We start from the raw sequence: 24,459 nt of genomic DNA, 5'->3' as shown, positions 1-24,459 counted from the left end.
GTGTTAAAGTTGGAAGTGGAAGTACAGTTTGAGATGATAGATGACGGGCAGTCCGTCTTGCTACTTAGTTAATTTTCTCCTATTGGCGCCGCCGGGCGTGACTCAGCCAGAGTCTCCGTCTCAGATAGACCCCTCACAGTGCCTCTATACCAGTATGGTTATGGAAGTGCTTCCATCTGACACTGTGACTCAGGGTGCAGCCGCTAACTCTCGACCTCTCTCCGCTGCTGGGTGTTTGCAAACAGAGCCGGTGACCACCATCCCTTACCGGGGTGGGGGTTGTTCTACGGTGAGCCTCCTGCTCTTCCTAACCGCACGAGTCAACACCCCCACCCCGACAACTCAGGGCGCGGAGCAGAGGTAGAGGAGTACAGGGAAGAGACTTTTAAACATCGATTGGCCTCGATTTGTGTCATGGAAGTGATTTTGTATGTTTCTAGTGTGAATTACGAGTATATAGTTTTTATGTTTTTGTTTTATGTTTTATGTATATGCTGTGTATATTGGGAGTGGATTGATTTTATTAAGATATGTGATTGGCCTTTTAAACCAGTTGTGGTCTCTTGTTTGCTCGTGATCTGTAGTTGCGTTTTTGTAGTGTGTGTCATCTAGTATTTCTTCTAGTTTGTGTTTGATTTGGTTGCCTCGTTTATGTAGTGTGAGGTTGATAGGTAATAAGTTTGCTTGTGAGTGTAATTCCTCTGTTGTTTTTGTATATGGGTATTTTTCATTGTATGTGAATCTTAGGGCCTTGTTTTGGATTCTTTGTAGGGATAGCATTTGTGAGTTTGATATTGCATTGAGTGTGTATGTGGGGTAAGTTAGGATGGGGAGGACACATGCTTTTATCAAGTGTAGTTTTATGTTGCTGTCTAGTTTGTCAAAGCGTTTAGTTATTTTAAGTGCAAGAGTAGCTTTTTTGGAGATGTTTGAGATGTGTTTTGTATAGCCTTGTGTTCCTATTTTCAGTCCTAGTATGGAGGCTTTGTTTGCATATGGAATATTTTCTCCATCTATGGTGACAGGTGTTGTCTTTTTTATGGCAATGGGGAGGAGAGTGAATTTTGATGTATTAGTTTTTATCTTCCATTTGTTTTCGTAATTGCTTATGTGTTTTATTTCTCTTTCAATCTTTCTTGCTAACATGTGTCTTGATTTACCTGGTTGGATGATTATTTGTGTTATATCATCCGCATACTGTATGTTGATTCCGTTTGTTAGTGGAGGGGGAATGTCATGTGTATATATTGTATAAAGTGTGGGGGAGAGGCTGCTTCCTTGAGGGACACCACTATGGAGCTGGAATCTCGGGCCATCGTAATTTTTGAGAGAGATGGAGGCAGTTCTGTTGTCGAGGAAACTATTGAGGAGTTTTGCAAGTATAGTAGGTGTTTGTATTTGTAGTATTTTGTATTTTAAGCCGTTTAACCATACTTTATCAAACGCTTTTGAAACGTCTCTAAGGACTACACAGCATTGTTTTTTGTCTGCTATTGCTTTTGATATTGTTTCTGTTATTGTTGCAAGGGCTGTATCTGTAGATCTGTTTTTGCGAAAGCCGTGCTGTGTTGATGGAAGAATATTGTTGGATTCTAGAAAAGTACGGAGTCTAGTGTTTATTATTTTTTCATATATTTTGCTTGGTACCTCTTGTAACGATATGGGGCGAAAGTTGTTAGGGTCAGTGGTTGGTTTGTCTGGCTTAGGAATTAATTTTATTTGTGCGTGTTTGAAGGTTTTTGGGAAGTATCCCATGGAGAGAGAGACGTTAAGTAGCTTTGTGTATATATCTAGTACTTCGTTTGGGAGATTTGCTAATATAGTTTTGTTTATTTTAGTGTGTCCTGGGGTGTTGTTTTTTAGCTGTTTTATTGTATTTTTAATGTCTTGTAGTGTGATGGGAGATATGTATTCATTATTTATATTAAGATTGGCTGGGTCTGCATGTTGGTAAGGAAGTGTAAGTATTCTATTGTTGTTTATATATTCGTTTACTGTTTGGTCGTTCTCTTGATCAAAAGTCAAGTTCTCTTCTGGACTTATTTTAAAAACATTGCTCCATATTTCTCTAAAAATAGTTTCTTTTTGGTTTTCTTCGTAGATTTTGGTGTTTTCATGTATTAAGTATGGTGTTTGTCTTGTTTTGTTGCCTTTTAGCTGCTTTATATTTTGCCAGAATTTCTGTGGGTTTTTATGTAGATGATTTAGTTTCTTTATTTTATTTTCCCAGTTTTTGTTACTTTGTTGCTTGCATTCTGTTACTATTGCTTGCCTAATAGTTTTGTATGTGATGTATTTAGTGTAGGTCCAGCCTGCTATCATGCTGTTTTCTATAAGTTGCTGAGCCCACCACTGTAACTCTTTAGTTTTAGGGGTAACTAATGATTTTTGTACTGTTTTATGTTTTGTAATTGGTATGTGTTCTTCCATGGTTGATGTTATTGCTGTTGTCCATTCTTTTAATGAGTTTTCAAGTGTTTGTTAGTCCATATAAGGGTCTACATTGATATTTCTTGTTTTGTGTTGTGTTGTGATCTTGAATTCTTCCCAGTTTGTCTTTTTGAGTGAATATGTGGGTGACGTTTCTATCTTTACCGGCTTTGCAGTGATTTTTATTATAATGGGTAAGTGATCAGATGAGGTTGTAGGTCCAGTTTGTATGTCTATGTTATGGTATGTTTTGTTGTTAGTTAGTATTATGTCTGGTGTTGATCTGGAGTTGTGAGATATAAACGTGGGGAAATCTGGTCCTATATGAGTGAGTTTGTTGATGTTTATGAGCATCATCAGGGCTTTTCCTACTGTGTTTTCCTTTTTATTATCTATTTGTGGATGGTGTGCATTTAAATCTCCTATTATGTAAGTAGGGTAGTTTTGTGAAGCAATTCTGTGAAAATCTGTGATAGGGAGGTAAGGTCTTCTTGGGGGTAAATATGTGGTTGCTATGTTGATGGGTCCTGTGTTTGTTTCTATTGTAATTTGTAAGATATCAGTATCGAAATCGTCTGTTACTTTGTGTTTGATATTTTGTTTTATTAAGATTGCCGATCCGTCATGCATTTCTTCACTGGAGTTGATGAGGTAGGTGGTGTAATTGTGTAGTTTTATGTTTTCTGTTGTTTTTAAGCCGTGGCTATTAATTAGAATAATGTGTGGATCAATTTGAGAGTAAGTTGCTATTAGTGTTTGTTTGTTGGTGTTCCAGTGAGCGACGTTGTGCTGTACTATGTTAATGTTTTCTAAAGTTTTGTGTATGTTGAATGTATATGATGGTGTGCCTATTGGCTATTTTTTCTTGCTACTTTATGTTTTGGTGGGGTCAACTCACTGGGCAAGCCATTTCGTATTTTATTATATTTTTGGTCATCTGTGACCCTGAAGTAGTTGTCAAGGTTTATTTCTTTTGTTTATGAGGCTTTTCCATACCTCTTCCTCTGATATGTTTTTAGCTGTAAATCTCCATTTATATGTTCCTGCTTCTATTCCTTCTTCTATTTCCTTCAGGCTTAATTCTTTTCCCATTGGCCAGCCCCTGCTTTTCTTTGCAATTATTATCAATCCCAGATCTGTTCCTTTTATTTTTCGAGTTCTGGCATTTGTTCTTCAGGATCTACGAATTCTTGTGTGTCTTCCATTGTAATGTTTGTGTCTGTGTTGTGTATGTCTTTAGTCTGCGGGAGCGTGTTTGCTTGTGTGATGTTTGTGTTTTGGATGTGTGGGGACGTGCTTGCCTGTTTGGTGCTTGTGTTTTGTGTGTTTCCTTGCTGTTGTTGTGTTTGCAGTTGTGTGTTTGAGTTGTTGCTGTTGGTCATCATTGTGAGAATCTGCTTAGATGGCGGGTTTGGTGGAAGATTTATTTTTGGGAGGTTGTTAAGTGTTAGTGCTCTGTTGTACTCATCATTGTAAGTCCCTGGGTTTACAGCATTTATCATATGTGCGTGAAGTATACATGAGGTAATCTTGGCACATGTGTCCCTGTCGAATGGTTGCTGTGTGGGTGCGCTGTAGGTGTTAGCATTAACTGTCTGGCTGTATGTTTTGTTTGAGTTAGTTGGTGTTTGCTTTCTTTTTTGTTCTATGACTTCCTTCCTTTTCTTACACTTGAAGGCCAGAGTTCTGTGAGGTTCGTTGCAATTGATGCATTTTTTTGTGGTGTTGTGGCATGTTCTCCATGTGTGCCCTGTCTCAGCACATTCTGAACATATTTCATGTTTTTGGTTTATCACATTTGTTGGTAGGATGATTCTCAATAGCGTAACATCTCATGCAGGTGAGGATGGGAATAAATTCTTCTATTTTTATGTTATAGTGAGGAATGCTCATATTAAATGCTAGCAGCCCTGTTTCAGTTGCTTTTCTTGCTGAGGTGGAGCTGATCAGAGTAGTTTTTATCATCTTTGTTCTGGGGATTTTAAATACATTGTCAATTCCTTCGTTAAGGAAGTTGTTTTCGTTCAAGAGCTCAGCAGTAATGTCTTTTTCGGATTTTGAGTAGATGTGGTCGTCAGTGTTGAACAAGAGAATGGTTCTTTTTGCCTTGATTTCTGGTGGTAGAACAGGCGAAAATTCTTCCTCCTTCAAGAGACTGATGGTGTTTGGCGAGAAGATGTTGTCTGTGTCTTCATCCGTTCTAGTAATGACGGCGAAGGAGTCTGTGGTTGGTATGATCCGTGTGGCATAGATCAGTTTCTCTGAGAGTAGCCTTAGTAGTTTTAGCTTGTTCTTTGCAGAGGGGTCTGGGTGTTTGATCTTTACTCTTGGCATTTTTCTTCTTCAGGAGTCTTATGCTGAGAGCATCGAGTGGTGGTGATGCACAGTAAAAGTAATAAAAGTAAAAACCTTCTAAGACCTACAAAGGGCCAAAGGCCGACACACAAACACAGCTAAAAATAGTTTATGGAAGAAGCCTGCCTATGCGCCCCAGTTTGACGGTCCAGCTGCTAACAACCGACGTAACTGTCCTGAAGCACAACCTATCCCTAACAAGAGTGTTTGCCCGACCAATCCAAAAGGCTTAAGGCAGCCCTCTGAGGGCCCCCTTGTGCAAGCCGCAGGGTTCACTTTGACCTTCTGGACGGACGCTAAGGGCGAAAATGAAATACAGTACGAGAGAAAAAGATGCCTGGGCGGGACTCAATAAAGAATCCCCGATACACAGATCTTGGGAGACTTGCCAAGGTGGAAGTTTCCCTGGTGTGCAAAGCTGGCACGAGTATGGCTGGTAGACACGTAGACTGCGTTGGAAGATCAGTCACCTCCTGCACTGGGGGCTCGCTATCCAGCAAGGTTACTCAACCCTGGGGCCAGAGCAACCAAGCACGGGGCGAACCAGGCGAGTGCTTCGAGAGAACGTGGTCTACAATGTCTGCTGCTCGTCTGTTCGTGTTGAGGAGAGAGAGGTTGTCCGTTCGTTCGTCGCCGTACTCGTCTGTCTCCTCGTCTGTCTCCTGCCCGCTCTCGTCTCGTCTTCTGACTCCTTGTTCCCATGGCGCCTGTATATAATATATATACACAAACATATCGTACCGCGCTTGGGTAAATACAAACTCCTACACTCTCCCCGGAATTACACAGGATGGTGTAATAATATAACTTAAAATATAATATGCGCTGTGGGGAGCAAAGGAAAAGTAAACATAATACATATCCTTGAGTGACACAGTGAGTGAACCTACACAGGAGAGTTTAAGAAATAATCATCAAGGTGCCTTGGTGCTCGCTGGGTGCGACGGGGCCGTGGTGTTGTGACGCGCACAGGTGTAGGGGATTCAGTTGAGTCATCCGACAGCTGTGGTTCACCGGTAAGAGGACGAAGATGACGTCTATTCCATATGGATGCTCTCCCACTGCCGTCTAGTTGTAGAAGATACTGACGGGGTGTGGATAGCTCGAGCACGGTTCCCACCCGATCCCACCGTCTGCTAGATGGGTTTTGGATGCGCGCTCTCTGCCCTGGCCTCAAGGGTGTCAGACTGTGGGCTTGCTGGTCGTGCCGTATTGATGAGTTGACTGATGTTTGGATCATGGCACGTTCCTGGTCGCGCAGTGTCCTGCCCCACTGCTCATTGATGAGGTAGCGGAAGCTCTCTACGGGTATAGCGTCTCGCAGCCGTCTGCCTGTCAGCAACTGTGATGGGGATGCGTCGAGGCCGTGCAGGGGTGTGTTCAGGTACTGAAGGATCGCTCTGGCAGCGCTGTCGGTGTCTAAGGAGCCCCCGCGAGTTGTGTTGCCTCTTAACAGCCTCTTGGCCGACTTGACAGCTGCTTCTGCACGCCCATTAGATTGGGCGTAGTGGGATGATGAGATTCGTAGGGTGACGTGCCAGTCCTCCAAGAACCTCCTCGATTCGTGGCTGGTGAGGTTGGTGCCCCCGTCACATGAGAGCTCTTCAGGGATGCCGAAGCATGTGAACCACTGCCGGAACAATGTGATGAGGCGGGAGCTGGTGGCTTCCCCAGACACTGGTGTTCCACTTCTAGCCAGCCTGTCAGCCTGTCGGCGTATGCAATGTACACATTGCCTTGTAGGTGAAACAGGTCGGCCACAGCTTGTTGAAATGGGAACTGTGGTGGTGGGGTGGGCAGGAGCGGCTCGGCTGGTTGAGAGCGCGTGTGCGTCTCGCACACCTGGCACTGGCGTCGTTTTTGCTCCACTTCTGCATCGATGCCGGGCCAGTATACAGACTGCCTGGCTCTGTGAAGCATTGAGTCTCTGCCCTGATGACCAGCGTGGAGATTGGCGAGCACGGTGCGTCTGAGGGAGGTTGGGATGACAAGGCGGGGGAATCTCTCATCGCTGGTGTAAAGCACAATGTCGCCTTGACATGAAAAGTGACGCCGCATCCCGAAGTACAGGCGTAGCACGGCCGGCTCGGCGTCCTTCCGCTCGCCCCAACCATCATTGGCCACGCACTCATGGAGGAGCCGATATTCGTCATCTTTGACTGCCTCCTCCTCCACATGACGTAGGTCTACCACATGACCCACGTCGTCTGTAGTGGCTTCTGCTGCCGCGGCGACCATGACAGCGCACACTGCTTCATCGTCAGCCTCGTCTGAGTCCTCTGGTAAGCTTGCTAATGCTGGGTAGCGCGAGAGAGCGTCCGCGGCGTGATATACTGATATACTTGACACGGAAGTTATACATCAGGGTCCTTTCTTTTATGTTGAGGATGCGGGGGTTCTGAATGTCCTTCAGCTCCTTGTCACCGAAGATTTTGGTGAGCGCTTTATGATCGGTGATGAAGGTTAGGTTTTTGCAGCCTAAGAGGAACAAGCGGGCCTTTTTGAGACACCAGGCTATCGCGAGTGCCTCTCCCTCCAGTGTGCTGTAGTTCTTTTCGGCCGCGGTCAGGTGCCAGCCGCCGCAGAGGACTAGCTTCCATCCGTTTGGGCAGCACATTGGTGCCTCCAGGGACACGCACTGGCAGTACTGCTGCGACACGATGAATCCTATACCTTGCCGGCTGTAGTCAGTCAGGACGGCTGTTGGGCGTGAGGTATCGTAGAACTTGAGACCTTCTGCTGCGAGATTCTTGATGGTGTCCTTCGCTGACGTGAAGACGGCATCGAGTGTGTTGTCCCAATAGACTGTCTTCCTGGCTGGCTTCTTCATGAGCTCACTGAAAGGCTCCATGATGGGGGCAACTGCTAAGAAGGGAGCCACCTGATTCACCAGGCCGAACCACGACCGGATATCCGTCAGTGATGGGCTTGCAGGCATCGTGAATTCTGTGATGCTCTTGATGAGGTCGTGACTGGGCTGGTAGTCTTCCTAGCCGAGGAGATACCCGGCGAACGTGACGTTTCTCTTGCAAAAACCTGAATTTATCTGGCCTCAGTGTTACCCCGTTGTCGTGGCACTTCTGCAGAAATCCATGCGTGTGCCAGAAGGCTTCTGCCACACATTCGTCGTGCAGAAGCGTGTCGTCAACACACTTGATTTTCCTGGGCACGTCGCTCATGATGTCGTCGAGGCACTTCGTGAAGGCGTCCTGTGCCGCACAGTGCCCTATGGGAGTCCTGCGGTAGCGGAATCTTCCCCAAGGGGTGATAACTGTCGTTAACTTGCGGCTTTCACTGTCCAGGTGGTACCCGGAGTACGCGTCGGTGACCGTCTTGAAGGTGTGCTTGGGCACGCTGGAGATGTGATCAAAGGGAGTCCTAGTGTGGTGAGTCTCGCGCAGGCAAGCTTGGTTGAGCTTCTGGAAGTCCACGGTTCTGCACGGCTTCCTGTTTTTCTTTGGCACCACCACCATGCGCACGCACCACTCGGTCGGCTCTCCGGCAGGCACTTCCTCTATGATACCTCTGGCGATGTCGTTGTCGAGCTGGCGCCGTACCTCGTTGTAGAAGTGGTGTGGGACTGTGGTGGGGACGTGCACTGCGTGGGGGTGTGCGCCGGGGCAGAGGTGGATGTGGTGTGGCGGGCTACGCAGTTCTGGTAGAGGCGTGCGCTCTGTTGCGAACACCGTGTGGCCAAACTCCTCCAGGAGCCATTTTTCTAGATGCCCCACGTTCTCTTCTACCAACTCGTAGGGTGGTGACAATGGGTGGGCCGAGGTCTTGAGGGACGCAGGGGCCGTCAACGCGCTGATTCTGATTGCAGGGCGGGGAAAATCTTGCGGCACCAACTGAAGGGCTCTGCAAGCTCCGAGTGACAGGTACAGCCGCTGCACCCCTTCAGCTATGTATACGCACTGAGATGTGATGATGGCCCCCACTGTCACCTCGCACGTGAGGCTTCCCAGAAGCTTCACCCCTCCACCGGCGATGTGGCTGACTGTCCTGGGTGAGGCGTGAAGTTGCCCTGGGGGGATACCCAGACTTTCCAGCAGGGGCCGGCCAGCGATGCACATCTGAGCCCCTGTGTTGGCTACGGCCGTGGTGCAGCACTCCGCCTGCGGCCAGGGGCAGACGATCCGCACTGAAAGGTCTGCCGTCGCCACCACGCCTCCTACAATCACTGCATTGGAGGTGGCGGGGCCCCTGCCTGGTGTGAGAGCGCGGCACACACGCCAGAAGTGCCCTTTGCGCTTACAATTGTGGCATGTGGCGTCGCGGACGGGGCACTTATCAGTACCACCGCACCCACTGTCCCCGCAGCCCTTGCACCGCTTCCGGCTGCGCTCTGGGCCAGCACGACCGGGGGCGCTGCGGCTCCAGGCACGGCGCTGGTGGTTCACAGCTGACACCTCGGTGGCGGGGGGTTGGGGGGTTGCGGTGGGTGGGGGGTGGACGTTCATGTGTCCGCCAGGGCTGCCACGTTCCCTGTGACCCGCCGCCTCGCCACTTTGTCTGCGACCTCTATGATCTCGCACTGATTCACTACATCACTCACGGATACCAGGCGAGGGAAGCACCATAACACCTCAGCTTTCATGTTGCGATCACTGAGCCCCATGACCACTTTTCTGCTCATGATGTACTCGGTCAGTGAGTTATCACACTCTGGGCAGCGAAAATTGCAATCGGCTGCCAGGGCACGGCACCTCGACATGTATGCGTCGACACTATCTCCCGGCTCCTGGGAGTTCTGAAAGAGATCGGACCATGCACCTACCTCGCACCGCTGTCCAACCACCACACTTCTCACCACCTCTACCGCTGCACTGGTTGAGAGCTGCCGGAAGTCCTGCCTGTCAAAGCGTGCGTCAATGCGCTGCTGGAGACTGCTGTTGCACAGGAGACCCACGTATGGGGCGGTGAGGGGTGGGAACCACCCGCAGATCAGGCCGTAGTCTTCGACGCTAATGGCCCATGCCTCGAACGCCGCCAGTGACATGCCTTGAGTTGCTGTCCCTGGACCAGACGGGAGAGCCGACGGACGATGTGATGGTGAAGTTCCTTGTGCGCTAGGTGGTCGTGTTGATGCAGGTGGGGCGAGGGGTGCGCTGAAGGGCCCGGACCTGGGAGCTGTGGCGGGAGGGCTTGGTAATGGCGGATGAAACTCCACGTGGTCTCTTGCCGGTGTGCCGGTGACTACTTCTTTCAGGGTTGCTTGCTCCATTCCTGGATTTCCTCTGACACATCCTGGTGCCTCACCCCAGTTTAAACGATACTGCGCCATGTTGGGGTGTGAAGGGTAGCAGAGACACCAGAATCTTGGTTGTGTTTATTTGTGGAGCGAGAGTGTACAAGGCACGCCATGACAGAGAGAGAGGTCCGGACTGACTCCTGGTTCCCATGGCGCCTGTATATATATATACACAAATATATCGTACTGTGCTTGGGTAAATACAAACTCCTACAATATTATTATTATTATTATTATTATTATTATTATTATTATTATTATTATTATTATTATTATTATTATTTTTATTTATTTATTTATATTTTTTTATTATACTATGTTCATTTTGTTGTGATATCAGGAAGGTGTTAAAAACTTCATTATTTACTTCAGGTAAAACACTTTATTAAGGTTTAAATCCCAGGTCATGCAAAAAATTGTACACAAAGGAGGCTTAGATTTTACATGCTAGCGCACATACGCACCCTACATTTTTTTTTTTTTATCTGAAGAGCAGGGCTTTCATCTGAAACTCAGCTGAAATTGATATCTTCTTAAAAAATGGTCTTGTTGATAAACTTTAGATGCAGTTTTCTCAATTTAAAAAAATAGCACTTGAGCCCCTATGGCCCTGATCCCCTCATATATGTACTAACTTTGTACGAGTTAACCTTGAACCATTTTGATTTGATATGTTTCTTGTTCTTAAGCTGTTTGATGATATCAATGGTATTAGTCCCAAATAACTTATCAACCATCATGTTTTTATTCTTAATTAACTTCTGAAGCATCTTTGCTTCGAGTTTGTCAGTAATAAGATGTTGCCTCATCAATTTAGATAATTAAAAACTGGCAATAACTTGTAAAGGATGTCATTGACATGTTTTTGTGAATTTGCATGTTGGTCAACAAACCTAATTAGTGGAATTAGTGCCTTCCCTAATAAGGAGTTGGTTTGGGATGACTTGCTCTCCATCCTCTGGCTTTGATAGTGAAGAGTTGAAAGGGCATTAGCATCTGATTCTGGGATCTCCAGTTCTTTAATATTTGATGGAATACCCTATTGTTCAGTTAGTGATCCTTTTTTTTTTTTTTTTTTATCATCAGGAGTAAAATAAAAATAACCTGTGTAAGTAATAGTCAGTGACCACAAATTCATTTGAGAAGCAATTTGAGAAGGATTTATTATATTTTGACATAATACCACATTATCCAAACCATGAACTAAATCCTGAGACAGAACAGCCGGATTGACTATTTGTGTAACACCAATGACATTGTCCACATTATCTCCTTGACAACTGTTGTCACTCTCAACTAATTCCTCTAATTCTGAGCTGACCTTGTCATTTCTGAAAGCTTCCACTAAAGCTGTTAGAATTTTCTTGACTACTTAATTGCAGAAAGTATCATGGATTGGCTGGCACAGGGGAAAAGGCCAGCATGTCATGCACAGTTTTACTGCCTCCCTGAGAAGTGCAAGAGGTACTGCAGTCATGCTAAACATCACTAATGTCATGTGATGAATAAGCCATTGGCGGGAGTAACTATGACTCCTGGAGGTCCTGGGATGGTGTCATGCCGTGACTCCCCAAGTGACGTGAAAAGCCTCCTTGAGACTTAGCTACTGGGGAAGCCTACCTCCTAGTGGCGCCCGCTGGAAATGTAGGCACAAGCCTGCCGAGGCAGGATTGGGCCTACGGCTAAAGTGCTTCCCCGCGAGATGAATGTGAGGTGGGGAGTTGGACAAATATTCCATCCTCCCTTCTCAATGAACGTTCATAGAGTAATGGGGTTCCGCCAGGCTTCGGAGCCCAGAACAGCTTCACTGATCCGGAGTCCTTCTGCTCCTTCGAGTTCTCTACCTCGCTGGGGTGGTGGGCCGTCAGGGTGATTTGCCGAGTCGGTGGGTCAAACCCACTTATCCTCGACAGTGGTAGTCACTGGCGTTTCCGGGATGACGGCCCGCTGGTGGGGGGGGGTAGCGCTCTTCCTGCCCTCAAATACCAGCGGGTTCATGGCTTTGATAATGGGGTACATGGGGTGGATGGGGTCCCAGTCCCCCCGGGTCCGAGGGGCATGCATAGAGCCTCTGTGCACGTCTTTAGGACCCAGGGCGTCCTAGCAGAGCTCGTAGCCTGCGAACTGATGTTTCGTGCTATGGCGGGCCTAGTAGCTCAGGTAGCCAACCGCCTGGCTGAGGGTGGCGTCCTCAGAACCAGAATCCTGTCGGGGGCGACCTTGGCAGGTAGGTTTCGCATCACCTGTGCCGTTGAAGACGGTAGGTGTGAGTAGTGCTGGCTCTGCCCACTACCCTGTCGTCTCCCCAAAGGGGTTGTCCTGGCCGCCGGTATCGGCTGCTTGGTCACCAAGCGCCGGTAAACGGCGGTCGAACAAAGCATGACTCGATCAAGGTAGCCACTGTCAAGGCCTCACTGTCGCCAGACCCAGAGAAGGATTGCCTACAAGCACTCGACAACTTAATTTAATCTCTGGGTTTAAGAAATCGTTCTCTGGGGAAGAGACGATAACCAGCATGACAAAACTGCAAGGTTTTTGACAGCACATATTATGTAAGACAAAGTATTATGGGACAAGATATTAGAAATTGAGGATAAAATAATAGTAGTAATTATACATACCACCATGAATAGGGATTTTGTGAAGTTTACAAATCACAGGCAGCTGCACAGTCACCTTGAGGAAATACCTTGAAGGTGAAACAGCCCTGATACCTTCCCCTGTTATTGTTCTTGCACACTGCACAATTACACTCTGTATGTGTTTCATAGAGCTTATAATGACACACCAATGCTATGTCCTGCACAGCCCAGTAATAGGCAACTGTGTAGCATGAGACACTCAAGAAAACCACCATATGTAATAACAAATTGCAATGCAATCTGGTGGCCAGCAGGAAAAGGCCACATCTGAATACTAGAAATGCACACCAAATAGTGAATACTGAGATCGTCGCACCGTCAGTTATGCATTACACTGCTAGACAGCACAGCTGTGGAGGAATAGAGCTTTGTTCCTCAATAGATGTGTACAGTTCAGGTTCGCAGACTGTCAGGGCAGCACATGGAGTCTGATGTGAGTTTTGTTCCTGGATAGATATATACAGTTCTGGCTCACAGGCTGTCAGGGCAGCATGTGGAGTCTGATGAGAGTTAGTGCTCACTACTGAATGACAGCTGGGCTGCCCAAATTGAGGCAGGCTGGTTGTTGGATTTTTCTCTACTGTTCTGTTGTCCCATGGATATCACATGCACAGTGGTGCAATGTGTGCAGTAAATTCACTAAACAGCGTACCAGGCACTGTTAACATTGTGACCCTTTATAGAATCTTTAAGGTCCACAGGATAAGAAATACCTGTTTCTTATTTTCAGTTCAAAATCCAGGAGTCACTACAAACACACCAAGCAGTGTGTGGTGCAACTGGTGAATGGTCCCTAACTGACCATCAAGCTTAGAGTCTTTAAGTAACTAGCTCTCACCATGGAATGTGGAGCATGACAACTGCATAATATTCATGCAAACATTTAAATCTTCATTAAATGAACATAAAAAATATGAATCCAAACCAGAACCTTGAGCCCAAATCACCATAAAAACTAGTCAATGATACTGTATTTGCATTATCAATGGGTTCTGTACTTTACTCAAATGTGATGATAATGCTTGCTGTTCCCATGGTCATGATGAGCCTCTGGACATCATGACACTGCAAAGTTTTAAAGGGACTCATTTTTAAGCATGTAACGTGCATTTGCATCACAAATAATTATGGTAGTTCAGTGATGAAAAATTGGGTATTTTCACAAGAATTATTCATAATCATTTGGGTTTAAACAAAAAAAAGAAAAAGTGGTCATGTAAATAGTACTTGGTTGTTGGTAACCTACACAACAATTAACAAAGTACACGAGACTTACCGTAGGTCAGTTGAAGTGTACTTCTAATTTTTCGAGGCAAATCACCTCTGCTGGTGCGGAGATTTCACATGAGAGAGAGAGAGTGCGTCACGCGCTGCCGGCAGACTTTAAAGCAAGGACTCGACATCCACATGATGAACCAATTAGGAAATTAAGTAACCTGTAGAGCTTAAGGTAGGGAGGGAGAGGAGGGCATGTGAAATCTCCACACCAGCATAGGTGATTTGCCTCGAAAAATTAGAAGTACACTTCAACTGACCTACGGTAAGTCTCGTGTACTTTGTTAATTTTACTTCGGGAAAATCACCTATCTGCTGGGCGGACATTTCCCATGAGGCTTTGAAGCCATGTGGATGACGAGGGAGGATGCAATAGTAGAGAGGAAAAAGGAAATGCCCCACAAGAAACAGTACTATAACTATTATTCCATGGAAGGATCTTGTACATGAGACAATCATACAATTGGTGTATAAAATAAGGTACATTGCATCCAACTTAATCCAATTTACAAACAATGTTGAAATATGGTAACAGTTCACATCATAAGGTAAACCTAAGGTACTAGATACTAAATACTTAAAATATCCGTGTACTGCAACACTGGAGTGCAGCAACAAACCCAAATCATATCTTATTCTAGCACTGCATCCTGAAAGAGGTCAGAAGCAGCCACAATGTTCTTATTATAATATTTTGCAAAGGTAGATTCCCTAGACCAGCCCGCCTTAGCCATAATGCATGCGACAGGGACAGCCGCCACTCCAGCTTTTGAAGCTGCTGCTGGCCGCACACTACCAGCGGAAAACTTTGAGATGTCTATGCCGGACATGCGGAGAATGGTCCTGACCCAACGGGCAATAGTGTCTTTGGAAACTGATTTGTGGGGTTTTATGAAGCTAATGAGGAGCCTGGCATCAGTGTGCATCTCATCCTGTCTAAGCTCTTTAGTCACATCAATGTACCTCAGGAGAGTGCTACAGACACATAATCGTGGATCCTTAGGGTAACAATGGAATGTGACCCTGTTGATGTTAAAATTTGGTCTGGATTGTTTAAGAGTGCCCCCCAACTGTACTGAAATGGAGTGTTCATTAATGAGCATGTCTCTGATTAACAGTAGTTGTAAAGTTTGAATTCTGGCAGCTTGAGTTAAGGCCATCATCATAACCAATTTTAGCGTTAATTCTTTAAGGGTTAATGCATGTAAGGGGAACATGGACCTTAGTTGCTCTAAGACAGGTTGGACGTCCCAAGTGTCAGTGTACCTGGGCTGAGGAGTTCTAAGATTGAAAACCCCTCTCATGAATCGGATGACCAAAGGGTGATTTCCTGCCCTGCATCCGTCCACCACAATGCCGAGAGAAGACAGGGCACCCCTCGCAGTGTTCACACACTCATAACCCACACCCCTGTCAAAGGTTTCCGTCAAAAAATTTACAATGTGACCTACAGTTGGAGAAGTGGGATCGACATTCCGTCTACCACAAAACAACGACCACCTCTGGACATGTGGGCGGTATTGCCTCTCAGTACCTGGTTTCCAGGAGGCAAGTATGATGTCCGCAGCCGCCGGCGAAACTCCTCGTTTCTGCAAGTTTTCCCTGACAGAAGGCATGCCATGAGCCTCGTGTGGGACATGATGGGGTGTGGATCTGTTGTGGACGGGTGTGTTAGAACATTCCTCCTGTTCGTATCAAACGTGGGAAGTCTATTAGCAACTGGAGCAGCATGCCCATCCAAAACTGGGACGGCCACAGAGGAACCACCATCCAGCCTCGTGCTTGCTCCGCACGTAACTTCTGAAGGCACCTAGCAATTAATGAGAATGGGGGGAAAATGTAAGACAAATCAAAGTTTGACCAGTCCAAGGAAAAAGCATCAAAATATTTAGCCTCCGGATCTGGCAATCACGAACAGAATGTATTAACCTGTTTGTTAAGCCTTGAGGCAAATAAATCAATGGACGGTGTCCCAAAAACATTACACAAGGTAGTAAAAATGTGTGAGTCGAGTTTCCACTCATGTCTGTCATTAATCTTGCGAGAGGCTACATCAGCCAAGGTCTTGTCCTTCCCCGGTATGTGCGAGCATGTAACCCATGAGTCATGTTCCAGACAACAATCCCAAATCTGGGTAGCAACATCATTACAGGACTTGGACTTTGTGCCTCCCATTTCATTGACATAGTTTATGGCAGTGGTATTATCACAAAAAACTCTAACATGTCTACCTTCCAGCTCATGTTCAAATGCTTGCAAAGAGAATAGAATGGCTTTCATCTCCAGGATGTTAATGTGAAGCTCCTTTTCATCCAGGGACCAAGTACCACTTGTAATCTGACACCCCAAATGACCCCCCCAACCAAGGCTGGAGGCATCAGTAAATAAATTGATGTCAGTACCTGGCCTAAAAATGTGTCTGTGGTGTCTGTCCACATTGTCTAACCACCAGGAAAGGTCTAGTTTCATGTCTGCAGTAATATTCAAAGGCCTGTCAAAATTACCATACTCCTGTTTCAAAGCGGCAATTTTTCCCCCCTCCAACTTCCTGTAGTGAAGTTTACCTAACTCCACAGCTGGGATCGTAGCCACCATGAGGCCGATCACCCTGGCCACCTCTCGAATGGGTGCAACATCTTTACACAAAAGTTCTGCACATCCTTGGCGAATTTTGATTAGTCTACGCTCAGGTAAAGAGGCAGTCATGAACTTGGTGTTAATAACATTGCCTAGGTATTCAATACATTGTGTGGGGGTGAGAGCAGACTTCTCCATATTGATACAAAAGCCTAACCTCTGCAACAGAGAAATGGTGGCCTGAATCGCCTGAAGACATCCTGAGTAAGAGTTACTGCAAATTAATGTGTCATCTATAAAGCTGGTGATAGTGTATCCTTCCTGCCTTAAAGTAGCAAATACTGGCTTCATCAGTTTGGTGAAAAGCCGAGGTCCCTCAGAAATGCCATTAGGGAGGCAGGTGAATTGATAGATAACACCTTGCCATGTAAAACATAAAAATCGTTGTTGCTCATCTGCAACCCTAACAGAATAATAAGCATGCCTGAGATCGACAGAAGCCAAAAAATCACCCTGGTTGATGAGCCTGATGGCCTGTTCAAAATTTTCCATTTTAAAATGTTTATATGGTATGTATTTGTTTAACCTCTCCAAGTTAAGAACCAGGCGAAATTCCCCGTTTTTCTTTTCTCGCAAAAAAATAGGAGAGATAACCTGCTGAGTTTGTTTGTGTGTGACTTTAATGACTTTAAGCTGTAAAAGTGTTTTGATCTCTCCAGAAATTATCCCCTGTTGCACAGTGTTGAACCTGTATTCCAAATCATTAAAAAATAAAGGATGAACACTATCGACATCAATATCAAGGTGGCAATGCTGAACAATATCCAAAATGACAGGGTCACTGGTAATTTTACGCCACTCATGCAGGAAAGAGTGTAGTCTGCCAGCTTCAAAACATGCACTTGCCTGTAAGTTTACTGGGGCTGCCTGCTGCGGCCGCCCCGGCCCTTGGAGTTTTTTGGCTCCACATCCTGACGAGTGAAAGGCAGTCGTGGGGCAGCCCTGGAGCCATACCTCTGTTGCCCGTAGGGTTGGAACCTGGCGTAATATCCCCTACTAGCAGGCTTGTTCCAATATCCACCAGGGCGTTTACCTGCGAACTTGCTAGTAAAGGCAGGCTTTTTCTGCGCGAACTTACTCCGCAGTTTCTCCGCTTCCTCAATTTGTCTGGCAGACTGGGACACATCGTCACCGAACAGAAAGCGAGTAATTGGCACCTTATCTGAACAAAGATGAGCATATTTATAGTTTATCTCGCGTTTCATGACAAAACGCCTGGCCAAATTGTTCCTGTGATTGGCATTGCCTAGCAATGCCAATGCACCATTTAGCATGCTCACCTCATGTGTCAACTTGGGGTTACCTTCCTGTTCAGCCAAATCATCCAGTGCCACTAAGGATTTGGTGATAATGGTTGAAGCCCGCAGGATGTCCTTATTTACCTCCTTCAAGCGGAAGTCTGTCTTCCTGGCATCCAGCTTCAGGGCCTCCAACACCTGTGGGTTGCATTCCACTGGCGCAAGAGCATGGCAGTTATTAGGCCTCTTGACAACATCGTCCTCACACATGGCTTTGTAGTCCTCCTCTCTCATACCATTATCAAAGAGAAAGTTTACCATCTCTGCCACTCTATTGTCAATGTCAGCAACCACCGTGTCAGAAGGACCAAAGGCCTTAGTGCCCTGAATTAAGATGCTGTCAGCAAGGGCGGCAGGCATCGACACTGCCTCATCCTCACTCATCCTGGCCGAGAAACCAGAAAAAGTGGCAGAACAAGGAGGCGACAAACCCCAGCCCCCCAGAGTACTGTCCTCCACAGTCACCTGCGCCGACCCAGTAGGGGGTGGTAGTTGCCGTCTGTCTGCCTGCAAGGCCTCCACTTCACCCCGCAAATCAGCCAAGGCGTCCAACACAACTGACCAAGGGGGAGGAGCAGGAGAAGTGCCGCGGGAACCACGTGCGTCAGCACTGTTACGTAATCTCACGCAACCATGCCTCCCACTCAAGCGACGAGATGAATGATCCCTGTGCCTGTCGTCGTCATCTTGAGGGCGAACAGTGGACCCAGGGAGAGGAGAAGGCCCACAGAAGGCACGTGGGGCAGGAGGGGAAGGGGATCGAGAGGCAGAGGACGCTTCACCAGACTCTGACAAGGCTGCCGCACTGCGATAAGGAGAACAAAGCCGTAAGCTTCCCACACAGTTCCATCGTCAGTGGAGACCGATAAACCAATAATACAACTCGCCCCAAAAACGGGTAACGAAGTTGAAGGCACTGTACCTGCGTAACAAGTATCGTGGCCTTATCTGAAAGAAAACAGCAAAAACTTGGGAGACCGTATGACCCAGAATGACCGTGTCTGCCCGACGCGGCGATCAGCAAACAACTGCCGGCAGCGCGTGACGCACTCTCTCTCTCATGGGAAATGTCCGCCCAGCAGATAGGTGATTTTGCCGAAGTAAAATTTTGAACTTGTGAGTAAGTAGAATTATGAAAGTGTATTCACTTTCAGAGAATAAATTTGTGATCTCAGCATCAAGCAATGAATTATACCTGTAAACAAATCATTTGATAATTTTTCTTGTACTCTTTACTTCAAAATTACAATTACATCATTATGGAGACAACACTTATTACCAAATCCTGCTGTTTCACTCATAGGTGGTGAACATGCACTGCTTCCTACACACATCTCTAACATCACCCCTCTCATTTCTGATCTGGTTGGCTCACTTGTATGTGGTGGATTCAAGGAGGCAACGGCAGCATGGTGAGGAGCAGAGAAGATTGTGGCCCTTCTAGTTTGTAAGAGTATATTTAGGCATGAGAAAGGTGCAATGCCAGGACAGCCCTTTCAGTTTGTAAGAGAAGTTTCCTGGCTACCCATAGCAGCTTGAGGGAAGGTGGTGAGAATGATGAGGTCTGTTAATTCCTGGTGCCCCAAACTTCACCCTAATAATGCCTTCCTTATTCCACAACACAATTGGTAACTCTGCACCATACAGCAAACACAACATATAACAATTAACAACCACTTGCCTCATTCAGCCTTTCAGACATGTGAGGCAATCAGTTACACTAGACTTGCCCCTACTACTACTACTACTATACTATGCAGTTGAGCTTTTGTTTGATTTCATTCAAATGAAAAAAAAATATATCCTTATGTTTATTTTGTTGGGGACTGGAATCCAGATCTGCTTAGATTAGATGATCCAGTAGTTGTAGATCTCTTTAATTTAATGAATTCACATGGATGTTATCCCCATACAACTAAACCTACAAGAGTGACTTACAATAGTCCTTCCTTGAGAGATCACATTTGGGCCTCCATTCTAGAAAGTAATGTAAAAATGATCCTTTACATTGATTTAATGGATCATTTTCCAGTTTTCTCAATTTGTAAAAAAAAGAAAAAAAAGTCATTGAAGTGCCAACCAGAGGTGTCTGGTTGGCACAAACATCAACAAATTCATAATGATAAGAAATACTAATTTTAATATTCAAGCCCCAAATGAGGTATTTGATAAAAATTCTATAGTCTTTACATTGAAAATTTTCATAAAAGCCCTCACATTGCAACAGGCCTAAGAAATGAAATTACTGAAAAGCACAGACTGAGTAGGCTGGTGGCCAAATGGCCTTTAACATATGGAAATCAGTATAGAAAGTACAGAAACAAGCTTGTTTCCCCCTTCTTTGTTTTGCCAAAAATAATCATCTTAAAGATCAACTTAAATCTAGATAAGGTAATTAAGTCAGCTTGGACTGTTATAAACAATTTGAATGGCAGAAATAACAGTTGACAAAGTGATGAAATCAGATTACTAAAGGATAATTGTCCTGCTGTAAATATCTTCCAGGGACTTGCAGTTAGATTCCCATAAGCAATATTCTAATATTTCTACAGAAATATTATTATTCCTGTATCCAATTACCACACAAGAAGTTCAACAGTACCTCAAGTCCCTGAAAAACACAGCACCAGGCCAACATGATATTCCCCCAAGCTTCCTGTGACACACTGCCCATCCACGTCCAACTCAGCTATGTAATCAGTTAAAGTTTTAGGGAAGGATGTTTTCCAGATAAATTAAAAATTACCAAGTAATTTCCATCAATAAATCAGGAGATAAAAACAATTATCAGCCAGTACCAATTTTACCATCATTAAGAAAAGTGCTTGAAAAAAATATTGTAAAAAAAATAGTGAATTTTTTAATTTTAGATTATTATCAAAAGATCAGTTCCACTTCTGTAAAAATAAATCCACAGAAAAAGCAATAATAAAACTCACAACAGTGCTTATTGGGAGTGGATGAAATTGGCTTGCATTTGCACTTAGCCATGCATCAACAGAAGGGCAAATCACCTCCCTTCATGATTCTTGCCTTGTGTGGACTACCAGATGGAAAGTCAAGAAAAAGTGGTAGGGAGCAGCTTTTAAAAGTGTTGCCAAATAATGTTTAAAGCATTTCTCTATGTCTGGCACATAAATGGATCACCTGTTGTGGCCCTGAGATGCACATCACTGCATCACCTGTCACTTAGTGCTTAATATGAATAAATAGGGACTATAACAATCCTGTCATCAGTGGCGTACCCATAAATTTGAAAAGGGGGAGCAGGGGCCATTTATATATATATATATATAAATATATATATATATATATATATATATATATATATATATATATATATATATATATATATATATATATATATATATATATATATATATATATATATATATATATATATATATATATATATATATATATATATATATATATATATATATATATATATAAATCAGTCACAATCACTCAGTGACTGAGCTTGTAAAAGGGGGAGGGTGGGCATGGCTGCATGGCCCCCCCTTGGTACGAGTATGCCACTGGCTGTCATGATTGACACATAAGGATGTTGTGTCCCCATGATGTGCTCACTTGACATAAATCAACAAGTTGCCTGGGCACCTGTGAGGCCTGTTGTGGCCAATGAAGGAATCCTCACTATGGCTCATTATGGACCTGCCTGTGGATAGCAGTGATGTGGGATAACATCTTTTGTGAAAAAATGTTTGCCTTTGACTGGAACTCTAAATTGTCTTAGCTCAATCCAGCCACTGAACTTCACTTTTTTGCTAATATAACCATATTGTAAATATCCATTATCTTGTCTTGATGTGGTGACAATCATCCCAGTATATTTTCCTGCACTTATTATCTAAGGCAGTTGGTGATTATTGTATCATTGAAGATTGTGAATTCATAACTACTCTACATTCAGCAACTTATGCATACAGAACTCCTGCTAATGTGAGCATCACATTGCACAAACTGGCAACTCACTTCTTGGTCTGAAAAAATCTGCTGGGAGAAAATAACTACATGGCAACTTAGCTTAGCTACTCATATCTTTTTGAAAACATGGAATAACAGATTCAGTGTTTGACATATTGACATAAGGGAAAGTTATCTTTTGTGACTGCTCCTTGCTTCAGCTAACAAAACAGCCATGTTTTTTTTTTAAACAGTGTTATACTGAGGTGATGTGTGATGCCTGGAAAATATACAGGCCACAATTACATAGTACAAATGTTAGAGTTTCACTAGAATGGTGAAATTACTCCGCATAACTTTTGTCAGTGAAATGACTTTGAGTGCAGTGATAAAGAAAGGGGGTGATGAGTGATGTGAGGATGTGCTTCACCACAAGCATGGTGGTGGGCCATCCCAAAATCTTTGTTTTTTTACTTGTTTTGCTGTAAGCTGAGGATATACTTTTAACTGTCTTGTGTAAAGTGATCAAACATTTTGGGGCAGCTCACCACCATGTTTGTGGTGAGGCACATCCTTACATCTCTAATCACTCCATTTCTTCACCAATGCACTCATAGTCTTTTTATTGGCAATAGTTATGCAGTGTATTTTTCAGTTTGTTTCACCATTCTAGTGAAACTAACACTTATACTATGTAATCATGGTATGTATATTTTCCAGGCATCACACATCAGATCAGTTTGTCACTTTGTTAAAAACAAACACAACCATTTTGTTAGTCAAAGCAAGGAGCAGTCACAAAAGATAACTTTCCCTTATGTCAATATGTCAAACACTTAATTTCAAAAACATATGAGCGGCTAACCTAAGTTTCTATGTAATTATTTTCTTCTGGCAGATTTTTTTTCAGACTGAGAATTGGCAAGTTGCCAGTTTCAGCAATGTGATACTCATGTCAGCAGGAGTTGTAATCATGAATGTCACTGACTGTACTTGAGAATCTTTGGAAGAGCAAAAATTCAAAGTGTAATCACTAATTTTAAGAATTAGGCAAACATAAGATACAATGTAATGATTTTGCATAGCTTTGAAAATACGAGTAACATATCTTCTTAACTCCTCAGGTGTGGGAAGGGTTCCTGATACAGCAGCTGATCAGTGACATGAAGAAATCATTTAGGACAGTGAAGGTTGTGAAGCCACCAGCAAGTAGGGGAGATTCATCTGAAAAATTCTTGGTTGGGAAAGAATTATTCTATGAGCCAGACACATGATACAGTATGTGACAGTGCATAAAGGGCCTATCACACAGCAAAATTTCCATTCTTCAGTCAGACCCAGGATTACCGCTGGTATGGTCCTCATTATTGACAATTGACAGGGTATCCATAGTCTTCTAATGCTATAGTAGATTTCACCAGAGGACCACAATTTTTGTTTTGATACCCTGTTGAATACTGATGACTAATATAAACAATATGACTAATGAGAGAAACATGATGCACTATGAAAATGCTTGATGCAAGTCACTGGTGTTTTGCTTAATATTAGTTAGCCATGGAGTATGGTAACATGTCTGCAAAGGTCGTGGTAAAGTCATGCTTGTTTCCCATTTAATGATATTTGTGTTTAATTTACATCTAGGACAGCAGCTGTTTCATTCAATTTAAAAACATTGTTTGGCACACCAGACACACTATTTGCCTTTTTTATACCTATATTGGGAGGTGTAGCAGAGAAGTAAAGGGTAAACCTTGGTTAGTCTGGGAAAATAGCTAATTTGGGACAGCTCTAGAACAGAGCCTCAAACTTTTTTTTTCCTTTTTTTCTTTTTTTACTTAGTGATGCACTAAAGGTACATTTTGGATTTTGACATCCCTGTAGTTAGTGTAGTGTGGGTCTACTAAAAGGCTCAAACTTAAGAATACATACCTATCAAGGAAAATTAGGCAGCATGCTTTAGTGATAATCATGGCTCACAAGTATCTTTGGCTCTTAGAGCCAAAGATACTAAGTTTTGATGGCCAACTTGTATTGCACTGATGAATACCTTTAATTTTATGAAACATGCCTTGTTTTCTTATATGCTAGAAACTGACTGAAGAAAATGTAAATTGGCAGCTCTCATTCTATGGGAACAAGAGGTCATTCAATTTGAATAAAGTATGCTTTTCTCTTACTCACTTATCTGACCTAATTTATCTCCTGAATCTAACAGTATATTTTGTGTGTATGGATGTTACTAAATTAAATGTTACAATTTCTATTATATATATTTATTTCAGTATTATGAGATACCATTGCTACACTAAAAGTGACTTCTGTTTTCATTACTGCTAATTGTTTCCCTGGATTACATGATTAAAATATTTAAAAACATGGCTGAAATTTACGTAGTCTAGTTGCTTGGTAAGGTAATAATGATTCTTCTTAAGTTCATGTATTTTAATAGACATCATGCTTTAAATGACTGTCAACCAATGGTGTACACAATACATTGGTTGGTTGGCACTTACAGAATTGACATTCTGATGTTATTTGCATTGTTAAAATTAAGATGTGTTAAGATGACATGCAATACACCGTTCTTTATACAATTAATACATTCTAGTTAATGGCAATTAACACTTGCTATTTAACTGAA

At 44.0% G+C, this 24,459-nt stretch overlaps 1 protein-coding gene across 1 annotated transcript in view; it reads left to right on the top strand.

Annotated features, from left to right (window-relative positions):
- LOC135090820 (rRNA methyltransferase 2, mitochondrial-like) overlaps positions 1–23,992 on the top strand; it is a 39,615-nt gene extending 15,623 nt beyond the window's left edge. The window contains exon 4 of the mRNA XM_063987897.1: positions 22,940–23,992. Coding sequence (XP_063843967.1) covers positions 22,940–23,089 — 150 coding nt within the window. The 3' untranslated portion in view covers positions 23,090–23,992. The remainder of the gene's footprint in view (positions 1–22,939) is intronic.
- The last annotated feature ends 467 nt before the right edge of the window (positions 23,993–24,459 follow it).

This window comes from Scylla paramamosain, chromosome 36 (genome assembly GCF_035594125.1).
Source record: "Scylla paramamosain isolate STU-SP2022 chromosome 36, ASM3559412v1, whole genome shotgun sequence".
Classification (NCBI taxonomy): domain Eukaryota; kingdom Metazoa; phylum Arthropoda; class Malacostraca; order Decapoda; family Portunidae; genus Scylla; species Scylla paramamosain.
Note: the sequence above shows the minus strand (reverse complement) of the source record. Positions and strands in the feature narration are given on the sequence as shown.